Source organism: Leopardus geoffroyi, chromosome A2, assembly GCF_018350155.1.
Source record: "Leopardus geoffroyi isolate Oge1 chromosome A2, O.geoffroyi_Oge1_pat1.0, whole genome shotgun sequence".
NCBI lineage: Eukaryota > Metazoa > Chordata > Mammalia > Carnivora > Felidae > Leopardus > Leopardus geoffroyi.
This window is the reverse complement of record NC_059331.1, coordinates 167,826,237-167,851,802: the sequence shown is the minus strand read 5'-3', so window position 1 is coordinate 167,851,802 and position 25,566 is coordinate 167,826,237. Positions and strand designations below refer to the sequence as shown.

At 42.8% G+C, this 25,566-nt stretch overlaps 1 protein-coding gene across 7 annotated transcripts in view; it reads left to right on the top strand.

Annotated features, from left to right (window-relative positions):
• The window catches only part of LMBR1 (limb development membrane protein 1), a 199,813-nt gene that overhangs the window by 31,226 nt on the left and 143,021 nt on the right, over positions 1 to 25,566 (top strand). For 5 of the 7 annotated variants that reach the window (XR_006716685.1, XM_045496304.1, XM_045496299.1 and 2 more), the window contains exons 2-4: positions 1,770 to 1,842; positions 4,216 to 4,255; positions 10,841 to 10,980. Coding sequence is in view for 6 of the 7 variants with exons in the window: in XM_045496304.1 (XP_045352260.1) it covers positions 1,770 to 1,842; positions 4,216 to 4,255; positions 10,841 to 10,980 (253 nt within the window). In the remaining variant the exon portion in view is untranslated. Of the gene's footprint in view, positions 1 to 1,764; positions 1,843 to 4,215; positions 4,256 to 4,729; positions 4,923 to 10,651; positions 10,758 to 10,840; positions 10,981 to 25,566 lie in introns of those variants that run through there. The other 2 variants (XM_045496300.1, XM_045496302.1) reach the window with 2 other exon arrangements.

The window sequence follows — 25,566 nt, the reverse complement described above, 5'->3', positions numbered from 1 at the left end:
CCGGCAGGGGCGAGGGGGCACACCTCACATGTGACACCTGAGGAAAGACTGTGGGAGAAGACGAAGCAAGGCACGCAGCTGTGTGGAGGGAGGGTATTCAAGGCCGAGGGTCTGAGCCAGGAAGAGCTCTGTGTGTTCAAAACGCTGGAGGGAAGAAGTAAGAGATGAGATCTCATCTTCCTGCTCTTAGTTCCCAAAAGTGTACCTGGTGTACCGTAAGCTCACAACAAGTAGTTGTCAAATGAATTTCAGTTAGTGTCTGTCATAAATTTTAATGCCCAGTCCGTTTGATCCCTCTGGCTCTAACCTCGTAAATCAGTTTCTGCCCAGGCCCCCTTCTTTTCCATTGTAAACAGTCTTCCCTGACCCTTAACGTCTTCTTGACGAAGATGTTCTATTCCTTTACCAATAACCAGTTTCCTTTTTGACCCATTTCCTACACTCCGAAGGATTTTGGGAGGATGTGGTGATGGTGTTGACATTCTCGTAACCATCTGGAATTCTCGGTGGGTTCCCAGCAGCAGGCCAGTTTGATGCTTTTTACTCTTGGCTCCTTTTTGGTCACTGTCAGTATGTCTCCTGTCATTCTCCCACTTGTCCCGGTTGTGACATGAGGCTCACGGTCTTCCTCCATTCTCAGTTTTTCATTTCCTAGATGACATAGTACAGTGGATGTTCACACCTAGATCTAAGGTCATTTTCCATCCTGTGGCCAACAACCACTGTTCAGAAATCCGTGCGGAGGGGTGCTCCCTAGACTATCAGCACCTGGAATTGTTTCGTTTGAGAGTCTTCAAACTATTGGTACCTTGATCCTAGGATCTTAGCTCTAGTAGGACTTTATTTCTAGCACACTTGGTCTCTGACTATAATGAGATCTCCTGTTTCATGACCCATCTTCTTTTATCTATCATCCCCATAAAATTAAGTGGAATTTAATTTGAATTTAATATTAAAAAAGTTTCTTACTCAACTGCTGTTTATTTTGATATGTGGTATATTTATTGAATGATTATTCCCCCCCCCACACACACACATTGATTTGTGATGCCTCTTGTATGTAGAACAAAATTATATACATATATATATATTTTTTTAAATTTTTTTTTTCAACGTTTATTTATTTTTGGGACAGAGAGAGACAGAGCATGAACGGGGGAGGGGCAGAGAGAGAGGGAGACACAGAATCGGAAACAGGCTCCAGGCTCTGAGCCATCAGCCCAGAGCCTGACGCGGGGCTCGAACTCCCGGACCGCGGACCGCGAGATCGTGACCTGGCTGAAGTCGGACGCTTAATCGACTGCGCCACCCAGGCGCCCCAAAATTATATATATTTTTATATAATAGAATCTATTTCATTGATCTGTCAAATTGTGGCACCAGCACACTCTTTAAATGTTATTGAAGCTTTGTAGTATGTTTTGATATTTGGAAGGGACAGTAGTGTCTCATTGACTTTAGTGTTCAGGATTGTTGGTGATGATCTGACACTTTACACTTCCATATGATTTGGAAAACAATTTGGTTAAGTTATAAAAAGAAAAATCTTCATTGGGCTTTTTCTTCTCAGCAATGATATTAAAAACTGGGCTATTTGACTTAGTTCATATAAATTAGTATTTTATCAAAACTTTATATTAGCAAAATATCTAAAAATTTTACTTTTTTAATAGATTGAATCTTTTTGCCTATAAATACCAAAGATGTATCTTTTATAATCTTAACAAAGATGTGTGACAAATGTAAATGATCTGTTAATTTTTTTTCAGATATGTTTCCTTCTTTTTGCCGTTCTCTACGTTGTTTCCTACTTCATCATTACGAGATACAAGAGAAAATCAGGTAAGTGGAAACATTGTAATTAAAACTTAGATTATCATGCCAACTGATGTATGGTATTTGGCCTGTGTAGTGCCCGCCCGCATGGTGGTGTCTGTATTTATTACGTCCGCAATCATGCCACCCAGTTGCCTGGTCCCGAGGGCACTGACGGTACGGCCAGGGAATCTGCCCACTTGCGGGGTGGTCACCCTCTTAGACCCAAGCCCTTGTTTACCACTGTTCTTACATCCGACTAAGATTAGTGTGTGGCTCTTCAGCATCTGGGAAATTCTAGAGTTTGTGAGGATATATGGGTCCTTGTGACTGGCTCTGACTTTGAACATGCATATCCCCATCCCATCCTTTCTCTGACTGCTGGACTATCTTTACCTTCTCTAGTTAATTTCACAGGTTCTGTGCCGGGGTTTTGTAAGGACCAAAGCAGTTGCCTAGTTGCCTTCTAGTAAATCTCAGCTGCTTCCTGTAGATCACAGGATTTTCCACCTGTGATGCTGGGCTGATTGTAGTGCCATATACGTACTTAAGGATTCAGTATATTTAATACTCTTTCTGTCATAATGTTAAACTAATTAGAGTTTTGAAAGCAATTGGGAAATAGTGCTTGCTCTAGTGTTTTAGTTTGACTCTATGATTACACTAAAATACTTCTTGGAGTCTGTAATTTTTCAAAAATTTGAAGACCTGCAGATTCAACACAGTATCTTAACTATTAAAATTTTTTTTTAACGTTTATTTAGTTTTGAGAGACAGCATGAGCAGAGAGAACAGCATGAGCAGGGGAGGGGCAGAGAGACAGAGAGAGACACAGAATCTGAAAAAAGGATCCAGGCTCTGAGCTGTCAGCACAGAGCCCGACATGGGGCTCGAACCCATGAACCGTGAGATCATGACCTGAGCTGAAGTCGGATGCTTAACTGACTGAGCCACCCAGACACCCCAATATCTTAACTATTTTTCAGATATTTTGGCATCAGGTTTTAATGATTGTGGACACAGAAGGAGGGGGAGAGAGAATAAATGAATATAAGTGCACTGTTTAGGGGAAATTAGGGGATGATGAACAGAAAAGTTGGAGATTTATTAGATGATTTTTAGAGTAATGGCAGGGAGGGGTGATGGGTACCCTGGCCACAGTCGATTGTGGGGAGAAGAAACGAAATGGTTATGAAGCTATTAAAACATTCTTCAGTAGTTGATGGTTGATTGAGTGTGGACACAACAGTATAAAAATTAATTGTGACTATATTATTTTATGGTCCTTTTGGTTGTGAAGTTATTTTGGGCAGCGTGTAATTAAGAATGGAGATTGGACTAAGAGAATGGCTCAAATGTGCCATTGACACTGGAGCAGCTGGACACTCATGATTCCAGAGACTTACGTAGAGAGCCTTTGAGGACAACCCCAGTTAGGTGTCGAGGAGAAGGAGGGGCAGGGGTGTTATGTAATATTCTTGTAATTGGATCATACTGTCTTTAGCTGGTAAGTTTACGTGGGATGACAAAGAGGGTTGACGGCCATGAGAGAGAGGGAGAGGGAGGTGGGTGAGCTCTGGGGCAGGGGGCATCTGCTACTTGGAAAAGATACAGAAGTTGATACTTTTCTGTCTGTAACTTGAACAATAGTTATGAAGCATTGAGGCAGTGGTATCTAAGTGGTTTAGAATGGTCCAAGAGAATCTTCATTATTATCACTAATGATGACAAACTAATGAGAAAAGTACATGTTCTCAAATTCTGAATTATAATTTTATAATAAAAATTTTTGTTGGATATTATCAACTAAAACATTTCATTCATTAGCAACTACAATTTCACTTACGTTATATGACAACGAACTTGATAGTGGTCCTGATGTTCTACTAAGTTTTTTTTTCTTGAGCACTAAATATTTGGAAAATTTTAATTTATATAGAGTTTTGTTTTTTTTTAAATTTTTTTAACGTTTATTTTTGAGACAGAGAGAGACAAAGCATGAACGGGGGAGGGTCAGAGAGAGAGGGAGACACAGAATCCGAAACAGGCTCCAGGCTCTGAGCAGTCAGCACAGAGCCCGACGCGGGGCTCGAACTCACGGACAGTGAGATCGTGACCTGAGCCGAAGTCGGACACTTAACCGACTGAGCCACCCAGGCACCCCTATAGAGTATTTTTGCTAATCAGGATTCTGGTTAATCAAAACACTCTTCTCTAGCTGAATTCTATCCTAAGTGATTTAATGAGCTTTGAATTTGGATCCATGCTGAAATGAACAGTTGCTTTTTAAAAATCATTTCTGTTCAATAATCACTTTAAGTTTCTATTTTTGTTTATAGTTTCTGATAAATGAAACATTTTATTGAAGATAAGAACTTAACACCTTACATATTTTTACAGATGAACAAGAAGATGAAGACGCCATAGTCAACAGGATTTCGTATGTATTTTAAAATTCATTTGTTCTGTTTCTGATTCTGAAGTCATAAAGTTTTCAAGTTTAATTCACACTTTTGGGCAAAATGTGGAAAAAAATTCACCTAATGTATTACACTGCTTTTTCTCCATATTAACCCTGCCCTTGGAAGCACGCATAAACAAATATACAATTGATTCTTGAACACTGGGGGGTTAGGGGTGCTGGCCCTGTGCAGTTGGAAATCCGTGAATAATTTTGACTCCCCCAAAACTTAACTACTAACAGCCTGCTGTCTTACTCATAACATAAACAGATGATTAACGTGTGCTTTGTGTGTTATGTGTGTTATATACTGTATTCTAACAAGTGAGCTAGAGAAAAGAAAATGTTATTAAGAAAATCATAAGGAAAAGACATTTACAGTACTGTCCTATATTTATTAAAAAAAAATCGCTTATAAGTGGACCCATGTGTTTCTAATCCATGTTGTTCAAGAATCAACTGTACGTGGATAATTGAGGATTGTCTCCAGTTAAAATTTGCTGGCTTGAGGAACCGACAGTTTTACCTTCAGAGGTTTTAACCTGGAAATGGGCTTATGGCTGGGAAGATTGCTGGGCCACAAGAAGGAAGACTCGGGCTGTTTGGTCTGCGGAGAAGACTGTGACAGTCTTGGAATAGGGAGCAGGTGCCTGTTCTGCTTAATTGAACACTTACTGGCCGTGAGCAGGGAGATGGGCTCGGGTGGTTCTTTAGGCTCCGTACAGCTCTCTTCCTGCGTCTGTTTGCTGCTGCTGTTATTCACGAACCCTTTCGTGTTTTTGAGGCATCAAACTGGATGGAGGGCAGTGAGTTTCTTTCTGTCACATTTTGCTTGATTAAAATTTGAAATCACACAGCTGCAGCTACGTAGGAGAGTATCTTATTCTAATTCTTTTTCATTGATACTTGAAACACTTTTGGTATAGTTTTGAATTTATTGAAAAGTTAGAAATATGAAAAAGAGCCTCCCCCCCCCCCCCCCCCCCCGCACCCCAAACCGTTTGAGAAGTTGCTGACTTGGTTGTTCATTTCCTTGGGATACTTTTGTATATAATTCCTATAAACAGTGCATTCTCCTGTGTACCTCCCATACAACCATCAAAACAATGAAATTGATACAGTATCACTCATGCCCCATTCAGATTTCCCAGTTGTCCAGTAATGTTCTGTGTTGCAAAAGGACCGTGTTTGGAATCCACACTGCACGTAGTTGTCCTGTCCCCACCTCTTCAGTATTTCCTTGACTTCCCTGACCTTGATACTTTTGAAGATCACAGGCCAGTTGTTTGGATTTGTTTTTTCATGATTAATATCAGGTTATTCATCTGTTGCTGGGGCGGGGGGAGGTGAGTAGGAGGGAGGAGGAGAGAGAGAGAGACCACATGTACTCGTACTCACATACACAGGTACTCTCAGGTATGCTGGAATAGTACTCGGCCATAAAAAGGAGTAAAGTACGGACGCGTAGTGCAGCATGTAGGACCTCGAAAACATCATGCTAAGTGAAGAAAGGCAGACACAAAAGGCCACAGAATGTATGATTCCGTGTATGAGAAGTAGCCAGAATAGGTAAATCCATCAGTATCATATGATTGGTTACCGGGGATGGAGGGGAGGGCAGAATGGAGAGAAATTGCTTAATGAATACAGAGTGTTTTTAGGGGTGATGAAAATGTGGGACTAGAAAGAGGTGGTGGTTGCACAACACCGTGAATACATTGAATCATACTAAATTGTAAGTTTCAAATGGTTAATTTTATGTTATGTGAATTTCGCTTCAGTAAAAAATACTTCCAACTAGTAAGTGACTTGAATAGGGCTGATTTGATTCATAACTGAACAGTGAATATAAATGGACCCTGTGTTACTAGACGTGGTAATTTAAATGATTTTAAATGCCCTGGGGAAAACATCTGTAACTTTATACCGGGGATTCTTGCTCTGTGGGTTTAAAACTTAGGCCCATAACTTGATTTTTATTTACAGGATTGGGGGTCTTAGTTTTATTCCTAACATGACATTTGTGAAAATTCTTAAGTGATTCATTATTTTTCTCTAAATTACGGCTCCCGTAAAAACAGCGTAGTTCACTTACCTCAGGAAGCGACAGCGAATCACAGACCGAGTAAAGGCAAGGATTCTGTCCCAGGCGAAGGAGCTGTGACATGGGTACCACTCTCCTCTCCGTGTCGTCTGCGCTCCATTTTTGGTGGCAGATCTGCGCGCCTGCATTTGTGGCTCCGTAATTCCTCATCAGGCCAGAACACACACACTTCGGCTTTCCCCTTGGCTGCGCCTCGTCTCCTTGTGCGGAGGCTCAGGAGCCCTGCGCTCTTCACCCCGCTCCTCCCCGCTCTGCTGTGGCCGCTGTGTGTCTGGGGCTTTGGGTTCTCCCCGCAGACAGTGCCCATGTCATGAGACTGGAGCAGACCTGCCCTTCCTGCGGGCCGACGGGTGTGCACTGACAGTAAAGACCGGACAGAGCCAGGGCCGGGCCGGTCCCTGACCCCTCCTCCCAACGACCTCTTGGGCTTCCGCTGCCTTTTGTTTTCTTGCTTCCAGACGGAATGCGTGAGCGTGGGGGACGAAGGCAGATCCGGGTTCAGATTCTGAACTCAGGATCGACTTGAGTCCAGAAGAGATTGAGAAACAAGGATTTGTTTTCTCTGCGTGAAGGACAGTTGCCGCTTCACTCTCGTGCCGTGGTGTGGATTAAAACACCTGCGACACAGTCGCGAGTCGGTGCTCGGTGCGCAGTCCGTGGGAGCTCAGCCTCCCTTCTCTCCACCATCTTGCTTTGCCTCGCGGCCTCCACCAAAGAGGAGGTGGAAGGCAAGGCCTGCCTGCGAGGAGCCAACAGAAGTCCTCAGGTCCTAAAAGAGGAACCCGAAAAGAGCTCAGACGAGTTCTGAAGTGTGACCGGCAGCCCCGGGGGCTGCTGCAGCAGGGTCCCCACGGCGGCCTCAGCTCTCCCGTGAGCACGGAAAGCCTGTTCCCTGGGCTTTCTCACCTCCCTTTACACCCACCTTTGCTTTCTCCTTTACCCTGTGTTCTGTTCTCTATTTGTATCTACTCACGCCCCCAAAGTAACTATGCAACCAAAAGTTCCATTTCCTGAGAGCTGCTGTCAGCTAGTTATTTGATTTGATTTAGAATAAAGTAATTGATATAAAAATAGAATGCCTAACGGCTGAAACTTTTGTGAGCCTCCGCAGGTGAGCGAAGGGCCTCCATGCAGGAGGTGGGCCTAGCACGAGGCGCCAGAGCCCGGGGTGGGGGGTGACCTGGCGTGGGCTCTCAGGGTCTGAGAGGAGGGAGGGCGTTTTCCCTGTGGAGGGAAATCCTGACAGGGGTGTCGTCTCACGGGGTGATGAGGAGCACCCACGTGTGTTCAGGGGTGCTCTGTCACAGGGTCAGCGCCCCGGCAGTGTGGCAGAACCCAAGTAGGCTGAGGAGGGTGTCCCCGGAGGGGTGGCCTGGCATGGGTGTCAGAGGTCAGTGGGAGGGAGGCAGGACAGTCCAGGATGGGGACTCACCAGAGCAGGAAGGCGCCTCTGCATGTGGTGGGGGTGCCAGATTGCGTCCACAGCATTGGTCCATCAAGGGTAACGGAAACCATTTGCGGTTAGGGGAGAGGGAGTGAAAATGAACAGAGTTGTTGCGTTGCAGTTGAGAGTATCAGTGTGGATTCATGGTTTTCGGCATAGAGTTATTGAGCCAGATCTAGACGTAAAGGTGGGTTCACATAAGTGTGTAAATGCACAGATATGCGTGGTGCCTCAGCCTGTTCACTGAGAGCGCAGCACCGCGGTAGCAGTGAGTATATTTAGCACTCAGATCCTCACTGCTAAGTGTGATTTTCTACTGACAGGAGCCAGGGCTCCCTGGGGGAGAAGCTGACTGCAGGGCTTGGGGGGGCGGGGGGGGGGAGTTCAAGGCTCGTTTCGTGCACGTGGTGCTGCCAGAATGCAAGGAAGGGCCCCAAGATCTGTGCTGGAAAGACAGGTCGAAAGGACCTGGAAGCCTTCGAGGGCTTTCACATCGGTCAAGGACACTCTGCGCGTCAAGATAATGATTGCAATGGATCCCACACAGGATAAAATAGAACAATCTTGGGTTCATACTGTTCAGAATCAGTAAATGAATAAATTGTTTGACAAGGAACAGGATATTTTTCCTAGTTTCTAATTTAGCTTCCCACAAAATACGAATTAAAAGGGAAAAGAATAACGTTAGGGCAGACAGCCCTGGCAGGCGGCATCCTGACCAGTGATCGAGCAGAACGTGACCACAGTGGGGCAGGCAGGAGTTCTGGGCCACCTGGTAGCCTGCAGAGAGAAGTGTGGAGCGTGGCTTCTGTGATGCTCCTGGCTCCTGGAGTTGAAGATGAGAGGGGTCCAAAGCCGAGCTGCTAATCCCCCCCGCGGCTCCAGCTTCAGCCTTCTCTGTCATAGTTGGGACCAGCTCCACCTTCCCGTTCTGACTAAACACCCAGAGTCAGCCTTGAGCCCTCCCTCTCAGCCCTCCCTCACCCCCCAGGAAGTCCCGTGTGTTCTGTCCTCAGAATCTGCTCCCTGCAGAAGACGACATTTCTGAAGCTGTACTCTAACCTGCGGGACGCTTCCTTAGGTCTGTAAGCTGTGACCACTGCTGCCCTTTTTTGACTCGATAGGGACCCCTTGCCAGCGGTTACCTGCACTGCCTCAGCCTTTTCTGAGTAGCTCTGGTCCCGCTGCTCACAGATCGCATCGTCTTGTCTGTATGTCCAGAGCCCAGTCACAGGACCTGCAGTGCAGTAGATTGAGGACGTGTTTTGTGGAGAGTTGGCATCATTGTTATGGTGACCATACATTCAGCATTTTCCGGATCACTCATGATTTCAAATACTGTACCTATTTGCATTCATAAGCTTACTTTTTTGTCGGATTACAGGTCCTGGTTTCTGGACCTGGAAACTGTGGTTGGTCTTCTTGCTGGGTACGTGGTGGGTGTCATGTGAGCTGAGAGAAGTGAGGAGGGTGGTGCTGAGGGTGCTTCATAGGGCACGTGACACAGAGGGGACCCTCGGGGCAGAGCTGACTGCGCCCAGGGACACGGAGCCATGAAATGCATGGTCTCTTGGGGTGCGAGAAGGCCAGGTACCTCCCACTGTAGGTGGGACTGTGTTGTGGAACACACTGGAATAGCTGTGCGGGACCTGGCATGCGGAGATTGTGGGTTGACCTGATTTGTAGCATTGGAAGGAAGAAATGCTGGCGGTCAGGGCAGCTTCCTCACTTGACTTGCGAGGACAGAACCAAAGACGCACGCTTCCGGTCACTGGCTGGCCGTTGCCAGAGCTGGCAGTGGACTGGGATGGAGACTCTTCCAGTGCTTTCCCCGGGAAACATGCCCACTCGGCCAAACAGCTTGTGAGACTTCTGTGTCTGATTTGTCTGTGCTGTGTTTTTGGTACATGTCACATGGTCTGCATTTAAACACTTTGCCAGCCATTTACTGAACGGAGGTTTCCGGGTCGTTTTGCCTTTGAAGTAGGAAAGCACTTCTGCTTGTGGCCACAAGATGGCGTGGGCCTCAGTTCCTCGAGTAGGTGTGTATTAGGAACGTTCAGCATGACTTTTTCTTAAATCTTCGTACATTTGTTTTCACATTTTCCTATATTGACTTTAAAGGGATGGATATTAAATTAAGGTTCCATCTCTAATGTTGGTGAGGTTATCTTTTCTTTTGCCTTGTTGGTCTTAAAAAATCTTTAGATAAAAAATGTTAAGCATTTCGGGCTTTTTTTTTAAGCATTTTTGGGGTTTTTTTTTGTATCTCTGTTTTCCTGTGTGTATATATGTGTTTTTTGAGAGGGCTGGTGTGGGGGAAGCATGTTTTTTATTTATTTTTCATGCTTTTTCAGTTTTTTTTTTTTAATTTATTTTAGATATCTTTCTGTATTAGGACATATTAGCAACATCTTATTTTTAAAAATGACAAAATAGTGTTTTAAATATCTTTAATAGTAGAATACTGTTTAATAGTTCCCTACTCTTTACTAGTATCACCTATTTTGCCTTTACTCATTTTAAGAGGTAGCTGACCATTGGCTTTGTAAGTTTTTTTCTCTTGAAATAACCATTTTGGACTGATTTGTTTTTCATACTGTCTTCACAAGTAGTTTTTCGCCTGAGTCAGTGTTTGCATTGCTCTTATGATCTATTTGCCAAAGTTGTTAATTTAACACCATTGTGAAATAAATATTTAAATTAAAAAAAGGAAAGAGTCTATGGCGTATTCTTTGTAAAATGTACGAGGTACTCTGTCTTCGGTGTGTGAATCTTTTAGGGCCTGCTCGTTCAAGTTCACGGGCTTCTCACGGGGTGAGGCGTGGTGGAGTGTGTCTAATTGAACATCTCCAGTCACACAGCATCGTTGGTCTCCTGGTCTCCCAACTACACTTAGTGAAATTCTCATGTAACTTTTTGGATTAAGAGATGTAAGAGTTTTCATCCTTTTTGAATTTGTACCATATTCCTTGCCTTTTCCAGTCGCTGCTGACAGCCGTCTCTTCTCTTCCAGGTTGTGTTTGAGCACGTTCACGCTGGCGGTGTCGGCCGGGGCGGTTTTGCTTTTACCCTTCTCCATAATCAGCAACGAGATCCTGCTCTCCTTTCCTCACAACTACTACATTCAGTGGCTGAATGGCTCCCTGATTCATGGTCAGTACGTATTGCTCATTATAATCACAATGAACGTTTTCGTTTTTTACTGCCCTGTATTTTTAGATTTGCCTTGTCTTAATTTGCTGCCTAATTTGCATCTGCCTCCAATAAACCACGAGTCCCTCATAAAATCAGAAAACCAGATTTTACTTACTATTCCTATTCTTAGTTGTGAAAGGCTTTTCTGTTTTACTTAGTCAAGAAGCAGTGTTTATACTTAACAATGATTTTGGTAAGTATTCATGTAAGTATTTATTTAAAACTGTTTTTAATTTAATTTCATTTTTTACTTTTATTTATTTTAGAGAGAGAGAGTGAGTTGGGAAGGGGGGTGGGGAGAGAGGGAGAGGGAGAGGGAGAGGGAGAGGGAGAGAGAGGATGAATCCCAAGTAGGCTCCGTGCTCAGCACAGAGCCCGTTGTGGGGCTTGATCTCACAAACCTCAGATCATGACCTGAGCCAAAATCGAGTCAGATGCTTAACCGACTGAGTTGCCCAGGTGCCCCAATTTAAATATTTAGCAAGAGAATTCTGGTTTATTTGGATATGTGAAAAGAACTCAGCCTCCATTTGAGACCAAAATAGTAACCATAGTTTTCTACTTTAATTTCCTGTTAGTAACGTTTGTCATTTAAAAATGTATAACAGAAGGGGGAAAACTTTTTTTGTCAGTATAGGCTTTAAAATTAATGCTTAAAAATGGTTAAAAAATGACTTACTGGGGCACCTGGGTGGCTCAGTTAGTTAAGCATCCGACTTCAGCTCAGGTCATGATCTCACGGTTTGTGAGTTCGAGCCCCGTGTTGGGCTCTGTGCTGACAGCTGGGAGCCTGGAGCCTCCTTCGGATTCTGCGTCTCCCTCTGTCTCTGCCCCTCCCCTATTCCTGCTCTGTCTCTCAAAAATAAACTTTAAAAAAGGAAAAGGGACTGACCTACGATGGGCAACATAGTATATTGCTTGGAGGCCAAATATACCTGCTTTCCAGTCTTGACTCTTCCATCTTCTAGAAATTTTTAGTGAAGTAAGATATTTTAATTTCAATTTATAAAATATATTAAAATATCTAATACATAGATCTTTTTTGTGTTTCATTGCCCTTCCCCCCTTTTTTCATATTGTGATTTCTTTATGTGTGAAACCCATCAACTTTTTAAATGTTTTATTTATTTATTTATTTTTTGAGGAAGGGGAGTGTTCACACATGAGTTGTGGAGGGGCAGAGAGAGAGGGAGAGAGAATCCCAAACTGGTTCTGTGCTGTTAGTGCAGAGCCTGATGCGGGGCTCAATCGCACGGACTGCGAGATCATGACCTGAGCCGAAATCAAGGGCCAGATGCTCAACTGACTGAGCCACCCCAAAACACATCAGCCTTTTCTTAGATTTCTGTAGATGTGTTCTAGTTATTTTACTTTTTAACTTCATTTGCTTTTTAGATTGATGGAATTATTAACATTTTTATATTGTCCAGTCTTTTGTCTTCCCTTTGGTCTAATTGTTTTGTGTTTAGAAGATCCTTTCCCTCCCTGAGATGTGACAAATACTGTCTCCCCCCGCTCCCATTTTCTAAACATGATTTTGTTTATGCTTAACTGTTTAATTCATTTGGAGTTTATACAGACAACTCCCTTTTCTCTTACCCCTTTGTGTTGAAAGAAAGGACTACATTTGCTGTAGAATATTTGGAAGCCAAAATGTATGGTGAAGAAAATTGTTACTCCCAATCCTACAAGCATATAACTATTGTGCATTCATTCTGTGGCCTGTGGCCTTGAATGTGGTGTGTTCCTGTGAGCACAACCAAGTGGAAAACCCTCACGGACTCAGGGTTAGTTTTTATCTTCCCCTGTCCACACATAGGGGGGAGGTTTCCATGCCATTAACTACTTTTCTGTGCGATTTACAATATTGCCTGGAGCTGTGTTAATCATGGAGTGTTTCCAATTTTTTAATTAAACTGTAGTGTACATCTTTACAAATATTTGTCCGTAGGATAAATTTCTGCGATTCACTTGCCAGGTAAGCATACTTGCAGAGGACTTGAGAGGATATTTCCCATCCACAAAGCTGAAGTCCCCTGCTGGTTTCACGGTCATCGGTGGGGTGGGGGAGGGGGTCCTCTTCTCAGAATGCATCTTCACCACCTGTGGGCATCACTTAAACCCTGCCAATTCAATAGCAAAACATTTCCCCTCTTAAATGTACATTTCTTTAATTACTAGTAAGGGTGGACACTTACAAAACAGAGGTCATTCATACTAATTTTTTAGTAAATTGACTACCTGTGATTCCTTTGCTCATTTTTGCAGTGTTTTCTCCCCTCTTTTTAAGTTTTTATTTAAATTTCAGTGATGTAACACAGTGTAGTATTAGTTTCAGGTGTGCAATACAGTGATTCAACACTTCCCTACATCGCCTGGTGCTCATGTCAACGTGTGCCCCCCTTAGTCCCCATCACCTATTGCACCCACTGTCCTATCCACCTCCGCTCTGGTGACCGTCAGTCTGTTCTCTGTAGTAAAGAGTCTGTTTCCTGGTTTGTCTCTGTCTCGTTGCTATGCTTATTTGTTTTGTTTCTTAAATTCCACATGTGACTGAAATCATACGGTGTTTGTCTTTCTCTGACTTTTCCACTCTGCGTTATATCCTCCAGATCCATCCATGTTGTTGCAAATGGCAAGATTTCATTCCTTTTTATGCTTGCAGTGTTTTTTTAATGTTTATTAAAATTTTTTAAATGTTTATTCATTTTTGAGAGAGAGAGAGAGCGAGCATGCACACAAGCAGTGGAGGGGTTAGAGAGAGAGACACACAGAATCTGAAGGAGGCTCCAGGTTCCAAGCTGTCAGCACAGAGCTGTCAGCACAGGGCTGATGCGGGGCTCGAACTCGTGAACCGTGAGATCATGAGCTGAGCTGAAGTTGGACACTTAACCGACTAAGCCACCCGGGCGCCCCTCTATTTATTTATTTTGAGAGAGAAAGAGCGAGCACCAATTGGGGAGGGTCAGAGAGAGAGAGAGGCAGTGAGGGAGAATCCCAAGCAGGCTCCTTGCTGTTAGCACAGAGCCCGACATGGGGCTCGAACCCATGAACCATGAGATGATGATCTGTTCTGAAATCATGAGTCAGACGCTTAACTGACTGAGCCATTCAGGCACCCGTGCTTGCAGTGTTTTTTTTTTTTTTTAAGTAATTGATTGTCTATTAGAGGTTAATTGCAAGCATTTTTCTCCCATGTGTCCTTTAATACTGCTTGAGCTGTTTTTTGACACAAAGAGTTTTAGTTTAATCACATATTAGAAATCTGGCCTTTATGGTTTCTGTCTTGTATGAAAGTAGAAGGAAATGGAGAGTCATGATGCTCTGAAGACCAAACGAGTTCAGTAAAATTAGGAGTAATTGTTAACTGAATAAAAAGAAGTTACTCTGTTGTTGCTTCGCAAGTGAAAAAACTCAGATAAGCAAACTGAAATTGACACAGAAAACAATAAGTCATCTCCTGAAAGGTCACTTGTTATTATGAAAGGCAGGAGACAACCTGGAGAGCGATGGCTATGAATTTTTGGAGAGTTGTTTTAGATGACGTGTTATTTGTTATTAGTAAATAGTTGGATAAAATATGATTTAGAAAATGGTTTTTGCATGCATTGTCTAATAAAATGTTTGAGGAAGACTGTTTGGCGTGGTTCCCCCTGGCCCTAGCTTTCTGCGAAGCTGTAGGTACTATGGTGCGTACGTTTTGCCGGGTTGGGCTCCACGTGTTTTTACCGGAAGTACAGGTGGTCTCAAGCTGGGCTGACCAGTGTGACAGGTGAACTGGCCCTTCTTTCCAGGTTTACTAAATAGAAATTGCATGTTCTACTTAATGACCTTACTTAATGACCTCTAAGTCAGGGTCATTTCTTTTTATTTTGTTCATGAACTGGAAGTAAGAGCTACGAACATATGACATGCCCTATGTGTGGAGGCCTCACCCTGGAAGTCAATATATTTGTATTGGTTGTCTTTCTCGTTGTAATGTAAGGTGTGCAAGCTCAAATATTTTATTTTGTTTATAAATTAGGGCTTAGAACAATGATTCCCACATAGTGGTTGCCTAATAACCATTTGTTGAATGAATAATAAACAGTAATTTTGAACTCCAGTAAAACCACTTCCGCTGAAAGTTGGAGAACTAAGGAAGAGCCTTCTAAATGATGTCCTCTTAGGAATGGGTCTCAGGAGGCCTGGGCTGTCTGCCCTGGAAATCTTCCTTGAGGGTTTTGTGACCCCTGGCTTTGTTTCTGCTAATTCTTTGGTAGGTCTGTATCTTTGCTGCACGTTGTGAATTTCATAAATCTTTAAATGCATCTTTCTCTTCTAAATTCATAGCTGTCTTTAACCTTGTTGATGGCATTCATGGGAGTGCTTATTATTAGTCCCTTGGATTGTCTTGGGGCTGCAGATTTGTCAACCTTGGACATGCTTGCTTCTTGGCTTCTAAAAAGTCATTAAAGGGGCCAAATTGTGGTAATGCTAAGAGATGCCCTAAAGCACTTGCTGTGTTCTAGACACACTCTTCCTCGCCTCCATTGTGGGGTAGCTCCAGTCTCCCCTTGGTGGTCAGGACCAGTTATCCCAGCCAGCACAGGAACTCCCTTCCTTGCTGGTTGATTCAGAGGCATGAGGATCCAAAGTACTGGGCAGCAGCGTGAACTTCCAGTTCAGCGGGACCAGTGTTGTGTCTTCTGGTGGAAACATTCTTCCCTTTAGAGCTTGGACGTCTAGGCTAGCAGCACTAGTTCCTAAGGTTATAGGAACAGGAGGCAAAAGTTTTGCTAGTGGGCACTGGGGATAATAGTACCCCCATTCCTATTTCTCCCCCTTGATTCCTGGGCCTGGGAACCAACCACCATATTGGATACAGATTCAGGGCACTTGCAGCCTCCTGGAGTACCTTTCCTTAGTCCTGCGAAGCATCGCCACCTAGCTGGCACTGTAACTGGGTCTTCAGAAGGACATGCCACCTTTCTGTCAAACCACCTGCTTTGGGAGGTAGGGAACATGTAAGACCAGTGAATTCTTTTTTTTTTTTTTAACATTTATTTTTGAGAGACAGAGAGAGACAAAGAATGAGCAGAGAGAGAGGAAGACACAGAATCCAAAGCAGGCTCCAGGCTCTGAGCTATCAGCACAGAGACCAACACGGGGCTTGAACTCATGAACTGCGAAATCATGACCTGAGCCGAAGTCGGACACTTAACCGACTGAGCCACCCAGGTGCCCTAAGACCAGTGAATTCTAAGGGCATGGGTCCACTGTAGCTCTTCTTTTCCTGTGAAGCATTGCTGTGATGATGGTGGACGGGGCAGTCTAGAAGTTCACAGATGGTAGTTTTGGCAGAAGCTTTGTGTTCAAGGCAAATCTGTATCTGAGTGTCTATTCCAGTAAGGACAAAACACTGCCCTTCCCGTGATGGGAGTGGTCCATTTCAGTAAATCTGCCACCAGATAGCTGGCTGATCTCCCCTGGATGTGGTGCCACATTGAGCTCCCAGTTTTGGTTTTTGCTGCTGAGTGATTAGGCCAGTTTGCTGGTGGCCACAATCCAGAGCCCAGGCTTAGCTTCCACCCCTGCCCTCGTGGCCACTCTGTTCATGAGCCCATTGGATCGTGACAGGGGTGGCTGGGGAAAGAGGCTGACTGGTGTCCACAGGATGGGTAATCCTATCCACTTGATTATTAAACTCCTCCTCTGCCATGATCCCCTTTTGGTGAGCAATCACATGGGACACAAATTTCCTTGTTACCAGTTTTCTAATCATGTTTCTTCCTAGTCCCAGACCATCCAACAAAATCATTGGATATGACCCATGAATAATAATAATAATAATGAATAATAATAATAATAGTAATAATCACATGCCTGGCCATTTCTCCTCCCAGGCAAAGTGCATTACCTGAACATGCAATGCATTGGCAGGGTTTCCCTTCACTGCTGTCCTTCAGAGATGTCCCAGGGAGGAGCTGTGGTGCTGCAGCCGTCCGCTCTGGGTGAACAGGCCTGAGTCTTTTCTTCCTTTGTCAGCTGAGTGTAGGGACCTCCCCTACATACACCCCTACATGCACCCCTACAGGAGTGCATAGGTGCAAGTTTGGGGAGAGAAGTAGTGTGGCAGCAGTGGGGCCCGTGGGCGTTCACGTAACTGATTTGTGCCTTCGGGACCCGCTTGGGCCTGATCGTGTGCATACCACTTCCTTTAGCTGATGGAGTGCTGCTGTTGCCTCTGTCCAATGCTACGGCTTGCTGGCTCAGATAGCGCCTTGTTCACGGGGGACATTCAGGCCACGTGGTTAGCTTGGAGGCCCGTGATCAAGTGTTCAGTCTCCGCTGAGGCCCGGTGACAGGCCAAGATGTGTTACTTAAGGGAGAGTGGTTATCAGTGCGGGATGGCAGGGCTTTACTCCGGAGTCCCAAGGGCCCGTGCCGTGGTCCATCTGTAGCGCCTGTTGAAGGCTCCAAACAACATCCCTGTCTGCCACGGACACTTCAGGCACCCGTGGATTTACAGACCAGATGGCCTGAGTAGTAGAGCAGCTCGCACAGCGGCCTGTGCTTGTTGCAGAACTTTCTTTCGTTCTGGGCCCCACCGCAAACTGGCAGCTCTGGGTGTCACCTGGTAAATGGGCCGGAGAAACGCTGAAATGAGAGATTCGTTACCTTCAAAGTCCAAAGAAGCCCATGAGCATCGTGCCTGTTCTGGTTGTAGGAGGAGCCAGAGTCAGCAACGAATTCTTCACCTGAGAAGACATCTCTCCAAATGCCCCACAGCACTGGACCCCTAGAAATTTCACTGACATAGGAGGCCCCTGAATTATTCTTAGATTTATTTTCCACCCTCCGACGTGAAAACATCTCACCAGTAAGTCTAGAGTCGGTGCTACTTCTTGCTTACCAGATCCAGTCCGCAAAATGTCATCATTAGAATGGGCCGGTGGGACATTTTGTGGGGGCTCAAGATCCCTGCAGATTAAATTGTGATGTAGGGCTGCAGTGTTGGTGTGCCCCTGAGTACCTGTGTACCCAGGTACTAGGGTAAGTGCTGATTTACTCAACCAGTGAAACCAAATCTGGTACAGCGGCTGCAGTTGGAGTCGCCACCTAGTGAAGCTCATGGTAACCCGCTGTCATTGTCCTGAGGTCCATCTGTCTCAGGGATGTGGGAGTCAGTGCTCCTGCACCTTTCAGATCCTTCATGGGGGCACTAATCTCTGCATTCCCTTCAGGGATGTGGTATGGCTTTTGGTTTGCTGTTTTCCTAGTCAGAGGCGGTTCTGGGGACTTCCACTTGGCGTTTCCCACCATAACAGCCCTTAGGACACAGGGCAGGGAGCCAGGGGAGCCAGCGTAGGGATTCCGTCAGCTGTTGGGGAGATTTGTCCTTGTGCATTCTGGAACCGGGGATGTGATCGTGGACCGGGTTTGGAGGCCCCTGTGAGGCACGTGAGACCTCAGCTAACCCCTCATTGACCAGCTGACCCCAGAAGCCCTGCTCTGACAGTGCACCACAGTGACGTTGGGGTTCAGTGTTTAGTAGTCCTCAAGAGGTCTGATGATCTCCTTTACCCCAGCGTAGTTCTACCGTCCATATTCATTTGTAAGTCATTTCCCATCCTGGAACATTCACGAGATTTTTTTGTTATCTTTCTTTTTTTTGTTAAGCTTTTTGTGAATTTGGATCACCTGCTCCAGGACTTTCGTGCTGAAAATGTTCAATAGTCATTGCAGCGTGATTAAAAGTTATTTATTGTTTCATTAGGAACACCTTGGGAAACAAGAACTTAATTTGAAAAGAAATTTAGTGGCTTATCCTATAAAATTGTCAGTAGGGATGGTTTTGATCACTTTTGCCTTTAATGTGTGAATCATATGGATTGGAGGCTCATCGGTGTATTGATGATGCTTTAGTATGTATAACTACATTTAGTTTGAACTAAATACACTGGATTGTGGACACATAGATTTGAGATGTTGTTAACTGTATTATCTTGAAATGCCATTAACTTCTCTTGGCCCGGATTTAGTAACATAAAATAAATAAAATACTAACCTTAGTTCTAAATCCCTATCATGTAGCAAGACATATCTCTGTCTACAATGAGAAAATGATTAAAATACCTTGAAAAATATGATCTGCAAAAATGATACTGGAGCTGGAAAAAGGCAGGATGGTAATCCTCTGGTCATTGACGGTTTTGGCCCATGGTCTTTGTCAGGTGTCATGTGTCACCCGGTTTCTGTGAGGTGAGTCCTGTCCACTTAGTGCGGTAATGACATGCTGGCAACTATAGTTATTGTAGGATGGTACAAAGGGGGCATGTACAAAGGCACCCTGGGAGATAAAATTGTCATTTTTATTGTTAAAATTGGAAAACGTTAAAAAATGGGCAGAACTGTTTACGATTCTGTGTCTCCCTCTCTCTCTGCCCCTCCCCCGTTCATGCTCTTTCTCTCTCTGTCCCAAAAATAAATAAACGTTGAAAAAAAAAATTAAAAAAAAAATGGGCAGAAGAAAGTATCTACTTGTATTCACTTTGTGTCTCGTTAAAAACTTAGCAGAAAAATGTGAAACCCTTCAGTTCCATAGATTGAAAACTGATACAGATGCTTAATGGGTTTTCCTTTTGGGATGGTAGACATGTTCTGGAATGAGGGGGGGTAGTGGTAGCGCAATGTTGTGAACACACTCATGCCTTGAATTATTCACTTTAAACTGGTAACTTTATGTAATGTGAGTTTAAAATTAAAAACCAAACAGGAATCAATCTTTGGAAGGTACGTGAAGGATGGAATTAAGTTGTAGCCTTACATAAAATCAGGAAATAATTCTTGGATTTTGAGGTATCCCCCCCCCACTGAGTGGGGCCAGTTTTTGCTAAGCTGCCCATACTCACCATACTCACCAGAAAGAGACACATGTTTATAACGTGATTGCCGAGTTGACGTTCAGTCTGTTAAAAGATAACCACAATGAAAGTGACTAGTCTTTGCAAGGTGTATGTGTTTTATTTTTATTTTTTCAACAGGAATAGACAATATGCTGTTGTGGACATCATGAAAGAACAATACAGAATCCATCTTTATTTTATCTATTTTCAAGTTCCATAGAAGATTTAAAAAAATCAGACTTTTAGATTATAAGCAGCCAAACTTTAAAAGAAGATAAATATTACATCTACTTATGTATAGATATTAACTCAAGTCCTTAATAAAGTTTAATATACCATTATTAGGTAAATGTTACTAATAGCTTCTAGTTAATTGGTCTTGATAGTCTTTTATAATATGCATCAGTTTTGTTACTGGATATTCATGGAGGTATTGTTTATAATATTAAAAAGCAGGGTGCCTGGGTGGCTCAGTCAGTTAAGCGTCTCACTCAATTTCGGCTCAGATCATGATCTCACTGTTCGTGAGATTGAGCCCCATGTAGATCTGCGACCCATAAGCACAGAATGTGCTTGGGATTCTTTCTCTCCCTCCCCCGCTTGCATGAGCGTGTGGGCTTGCTTTCTCAAAAAAATAAATAAAAGCAAACATTAAAGAAAAAAATCTAAGTGTTCAAAGTAAGAGATTTGCTTAATTAAATTTTGGTGGCTCTGAACAGTGGAGTGCTTTTTTTTTTTTTTTTTTTTTTTTTTTTGCTATTTATAGATGATGATGTAGAAGAATATTTGTTGATAGAGAAAGATGTTGGAAAAATGCCTTCCTCTGGGTGGTAGGATTGATTAGAGGATATGAACATTGTTTTGGTGCTTGTGTTGTGTAGTATTTCTGTAATGGAGATGTATTGCTTTTTTGTTACAAGAAAAAACTTACATTAAGGTTAAAAGTTCCATAACTCGTTGCTAAAATTGTTTTTATTTATTTTTTGTTCTTCTCATAGAAGCTGTTCTAATTCTGAACTTTACACAATACTTCCTATTCAAAAGCAACCTTGTGGTCTTTCCCTAAGGCTTCTGCTTTCTTGGTAGGATTTTTTTGTTCTATAACTTGACAGCTGGATTAGGTCCTCAGTTCTACTGAAATGTTGATTTTAACTTAGATTTGTCATTCAATATGGCTGAACTCTGATTGATTTTCTGTTTTAAATTCATGAAGGTTTTGGTGTATGTGATGAAAAGTGATAGATCATTTGCTTCGTAGTATTATGTCGGATTTGGGGATATTTTGTGACCCCAGCAGATGGAGCTAGAAGTTAACGCATCCTGTGGCAGTCTGGCAGTTCCCTTTGGTTTGGCTTGGTTTTAAACTAAGTATTCCAAACAAAACAAACCAAACAAACCCCAAACCCCCAAACCCCAAAAAACTATTCTAGGATCATTAAATAACCTTTGTTTAAGTTCAGATACTTCTTTGGGGAATAGGCACAGGACATCTTTCAAAAACACTGTCACTAATACTGATTTAGACAAACCGCAAGGTTTTTGAATTTTTAGGGTTGTACTATACTATTATATCGAAGCATGTAATTTTAGCTTTTTGAAGCAGAGAATTTTGACTAATATTTATTTTTATTTTATAAATGAATATGTAATAACATGTAATAAATTATATGATATATATGAGCCCTAACTTAAAATTAGGAAAGTTTTATCAAAGTTAATAGAATAACTCTAAAGGGATATTAATGTATATATGTCTGATATATGTTTGTAAAATGCTGGAAACTTATTACGTCTTACAAAGTTGCCAAGAATATAATTACTACTTAGGAATATATATTAGATATATTGTTTTTCTACATATTAGGTGTTCTTCTCGTACTAACTTTAAATTTTATGTTATAGATTTGATAATTAAATTAGAATAAGCTGAGTCTGAAGCTTTCACATTTATTTACTCTGGTTAATAAACTTAATTTTTTGCATTTAATTATTTAGACTTTTAATAAATAAAAGATGGTTACCTATGTAGGTGATTATCCTGTTAAGATTAAGACCATCACCTTTCAAATTCTTTGTGTTAAGTGAGTATTTCTTGCAAAAATAAATAGCTGTGGTGGTTCTGTATCACTTTATATCCCTTTCTACAATTGTGGTTGTCAAAATCATTAGTGGTAATGTTGAGGCTCCTGGAAAAAGAGCAGTTGGGGGGAAAAGTTTAGATGAGATATGCACATATACGTATTATATGTATATGCGTATATAACGCGTAACGTACGTATTATATAATGTAAATAACACACACATACACATACGTACACACACACGTCACATATATATAAAGTTCGGTACGTGAAAGCAGGCATCTAATTTCATGTCAAGCTGAAGAGCTGGTGTTCAGAATCTTTGTGATCGTACTCAGCATTTTCTGCACTCGCTCTGTGGACACCACTGCTTGTTGATACCTGTTGATAGCGATTTCTTTATTTAGCTTTCTGTTACTATCTTCATTAAGATTTTTTAATGTCTATTTATTTTTGAGAGAGAGAGAGAGAGAGAGAGAAAGTGTGAGCGGGGGGCGGGGGGGTGCGCAGAGAGAGAGGGAGAACAGAACCCGAAGAACTGTGAGATCATGACCTGAGCCAAAATCAGACGCTTAACTGACTGGGCCACCCAGGTGCCCCAACTGTCTTCATTTTAAGTGTGTGGGTTAGAGTAGATACTTTTTCTGATTTGTGTTTTTGTCCAAGGCAGAGTTTTATTTCTTCACTTTTGATTTTCAGAGAAACATTTGAGCTTGTGTTGTCCCTGCATGAAAGGGACATATGTGATCAGAATGATGAATTCTGGAAGTATGTATGTTTATAACTCAACAACAATAAGAAAGTCTCTTTCTGGGGCGCCTGGGTGGCGCAGTCGGTTGGGCGTCCGACTTCAGCCAGGTCACGATCTCGCGGTCCGTGAGTTCGAACCCCGCGTCGGGCTCTGGGCTGATGGCTCAGAGCCTGGAGCCTGTTTCCGATTCTGTGTCTCCTTCTCTCTCTGCCCCTCCCCTGTTCATGCTCTGTCTCTCTCTGTCCCCCCAAAAATAAATAAACGTTGAAAAAAAAAATTAAAAAAAAAAAAAAGAAAGTCTCTTTCTGTGCTATGAATGATAGTTGATTGTTTCACACGACAAAAATTAAGTAAAAATTTTCACACCATTGGAAAGGTATAGTGGATTCTAAGCATTCAAGGGTTTATATTCATGGGTGCAACTATTTGAGAGAAAGCTTTGAGCTCCAAGTGGTAATTTGTGACTTGGCTGAGGCTGGGATTTGACCTGTGTGGTCACTGAGGCTAGTGAATAGAGCGGAAGGCAGGGCTGAGAGCCCAGCTCATATCTGCATGTCAGTGCAGTTTGGTCACCTCTGCCTTTATGCATTTTGTTGGAAGGTTACCTAACAGGGATTTGGAGAATTTTGAGTTTCACAAAGAGGTTTAAATATGTTTCATTCTTTTTAAGGATCTCTTTGTGCTCCTTATGAAAAATTTAGAATATGTAGGAAAGCAGGAAGAAAAATCATCCCTGATTTTACTACATTTGCATTGTTAATAATTTGGTGTATTTCTTTACAGTTTATTTTCTGTATCTACTTTTTTGTCATTTGTTTTTACATATTTTTAATGTCATGTGTATATAGGTTTTTGTTTTGTAAGCTTTTTGGGGTATAATTAATGAGAATAATTCTTTGGGAAGGGGGTGAGAGCTAATTTTAGCTGTAACTCACATTACAGTCTTGTCTTTATCTGGTCAAATTGCTGGCGTGCCTTAGAATTTTTCAATTTTTTGGAGCATTTGTGTTTTATGTTGAGACAGGGCAAGTGGGGGGAGGCACTGACATTTGTTTAGTATTTGGTATGTTGTTTGTCTTCTTTAGGAGAGCCCTGTGAGTTAAGTTGTAGCCTATTTTATACACAAGGAAACAGAGCAGAAGTTCTTTTTCCAGGTCATATATAGCTGATAGATGCAAACTTAGACATAAAGTGCCACTCACTCAGACATCTGCCATCGGGACTGGGAAGGTCTGTAAAAAAATTTTTTTAATGTTTATCCATTTTTGAGAGAGAGAGAGAGCGCGCGCGCGAGAGAGCAAGCACGTGCAAGGGAGGGGCAGAGAGAGAAGGAGACACAGAATCTGAAACAGGCTCCAGGCTCTGAGCTGTCAGCACAGAGCCCGACACAGGGCTTGAACCCACGAACCGTGAGATCGTGACCTGAGCTCAAGTTGGGAGCCAGGCGCCCCATAAGTCTTTTAAATCATGAATAGTATGAATGCCTTGTTATGTCAGAGGATATTATAGTACGCAAAGTACATATACTGCATTCAGTGTTTTATTGAAGTTGGATTTGTTAAAACCTTTCTGTATTTGGTGTTAAGAAGGCTTGAATGGGGGGCCTCTGGGTGGCTCAGTCACCTGAGCGTCAGACCCTTGATATTGGTTCAGGTCATGGTCCCAGGGCCTTGGGATTGAGCCCCATATCAGGCTCTGTGCGAGCATGGAGCCTGCTTGGGATTCTCTCTCTCTGTGTCTGTCTCCCTCTGCCCCTTCCCCTGCTCACATGCATGCACGCTCTCTCTCTCTCTCAAAAAACAGGTAGGTGGGTGGGTAAATAAATAAATAAGAGCTTGGGTGTGGGGGCGCCTGGGTGTTTCATTTGGCGAAGCCTCCAACTCTTGATTTCAGCTCAAGTTGTGACCTCACGGTCATGGGATCAAGTCTTGCACTGGACCCCGCACAGAGCGTGGAGGCTGCTTGGGGTTCTCTGTCTCCCTCTCTCTCTGCCACTTCCCCACTCACGTTCTCTCTTACTCCCTCTCAAAGTAAATATTTTTTAAGAAGGCTTCGATGTACATGTGCACACATATAAACACACATAGAAGTTTTTAATTCTGTTTTAATGTCTTACCAACTGATCAGAAGCTCACTTATGTTTTGTTTTACACAGATGGATAGAATTAATAGGCTGTCATATGCTCAGTTTAATCTTCAGTAAAATCTTATTAAACTGATTGCTCTTCTCAGCAGTATTTCAGCAGTATTGCTGTTTTGTTTTTTGTTTTTTTTTTTTTTTTTAATTTTTTTTTTCAACGTTTATTTATTTTTGGGACAGAGAGAGACAGAGCATGAACGGGGGAGGGGCAGAGAGAGAGGGAGACACAGAATCGGAAACAGGCTCCAGGCTCTGAGCCATCAGCCCAGAGCCCGACGCGGGGCTCGAACTCCCGGACCGCGAGATCGTGACCTGGCTGAAGTCGGACGCTTAACCGACTGCGCCACCCAGGCGCCCCCAGTATTGCTGTTTTTACAAAATTCAAAATATTGTGCCTTTTTCATCCAGAATGTAAAGTGTGCGATACCATACAGCAATTCAGAAAGAGGACGAGATCTTGGATCTAATCCCCTATCATTTGTAACTTCTGGAATTTGTGTGGCATTTATTTAACCTCTTTTAAAAAAGAGTTTGGTTTCTGGGTGGGTTGAACAAGGGGATCTCCAAGTTCTTTTTTGCTCCAAAATTATTTCTTTGTTATTCTTGGTGCATTAAAATAAAAGTAAAATTTTGCTTATTTTATTAAAAAATTTTTTTTTTAATGTTTATTATTTTGAGAGTGAG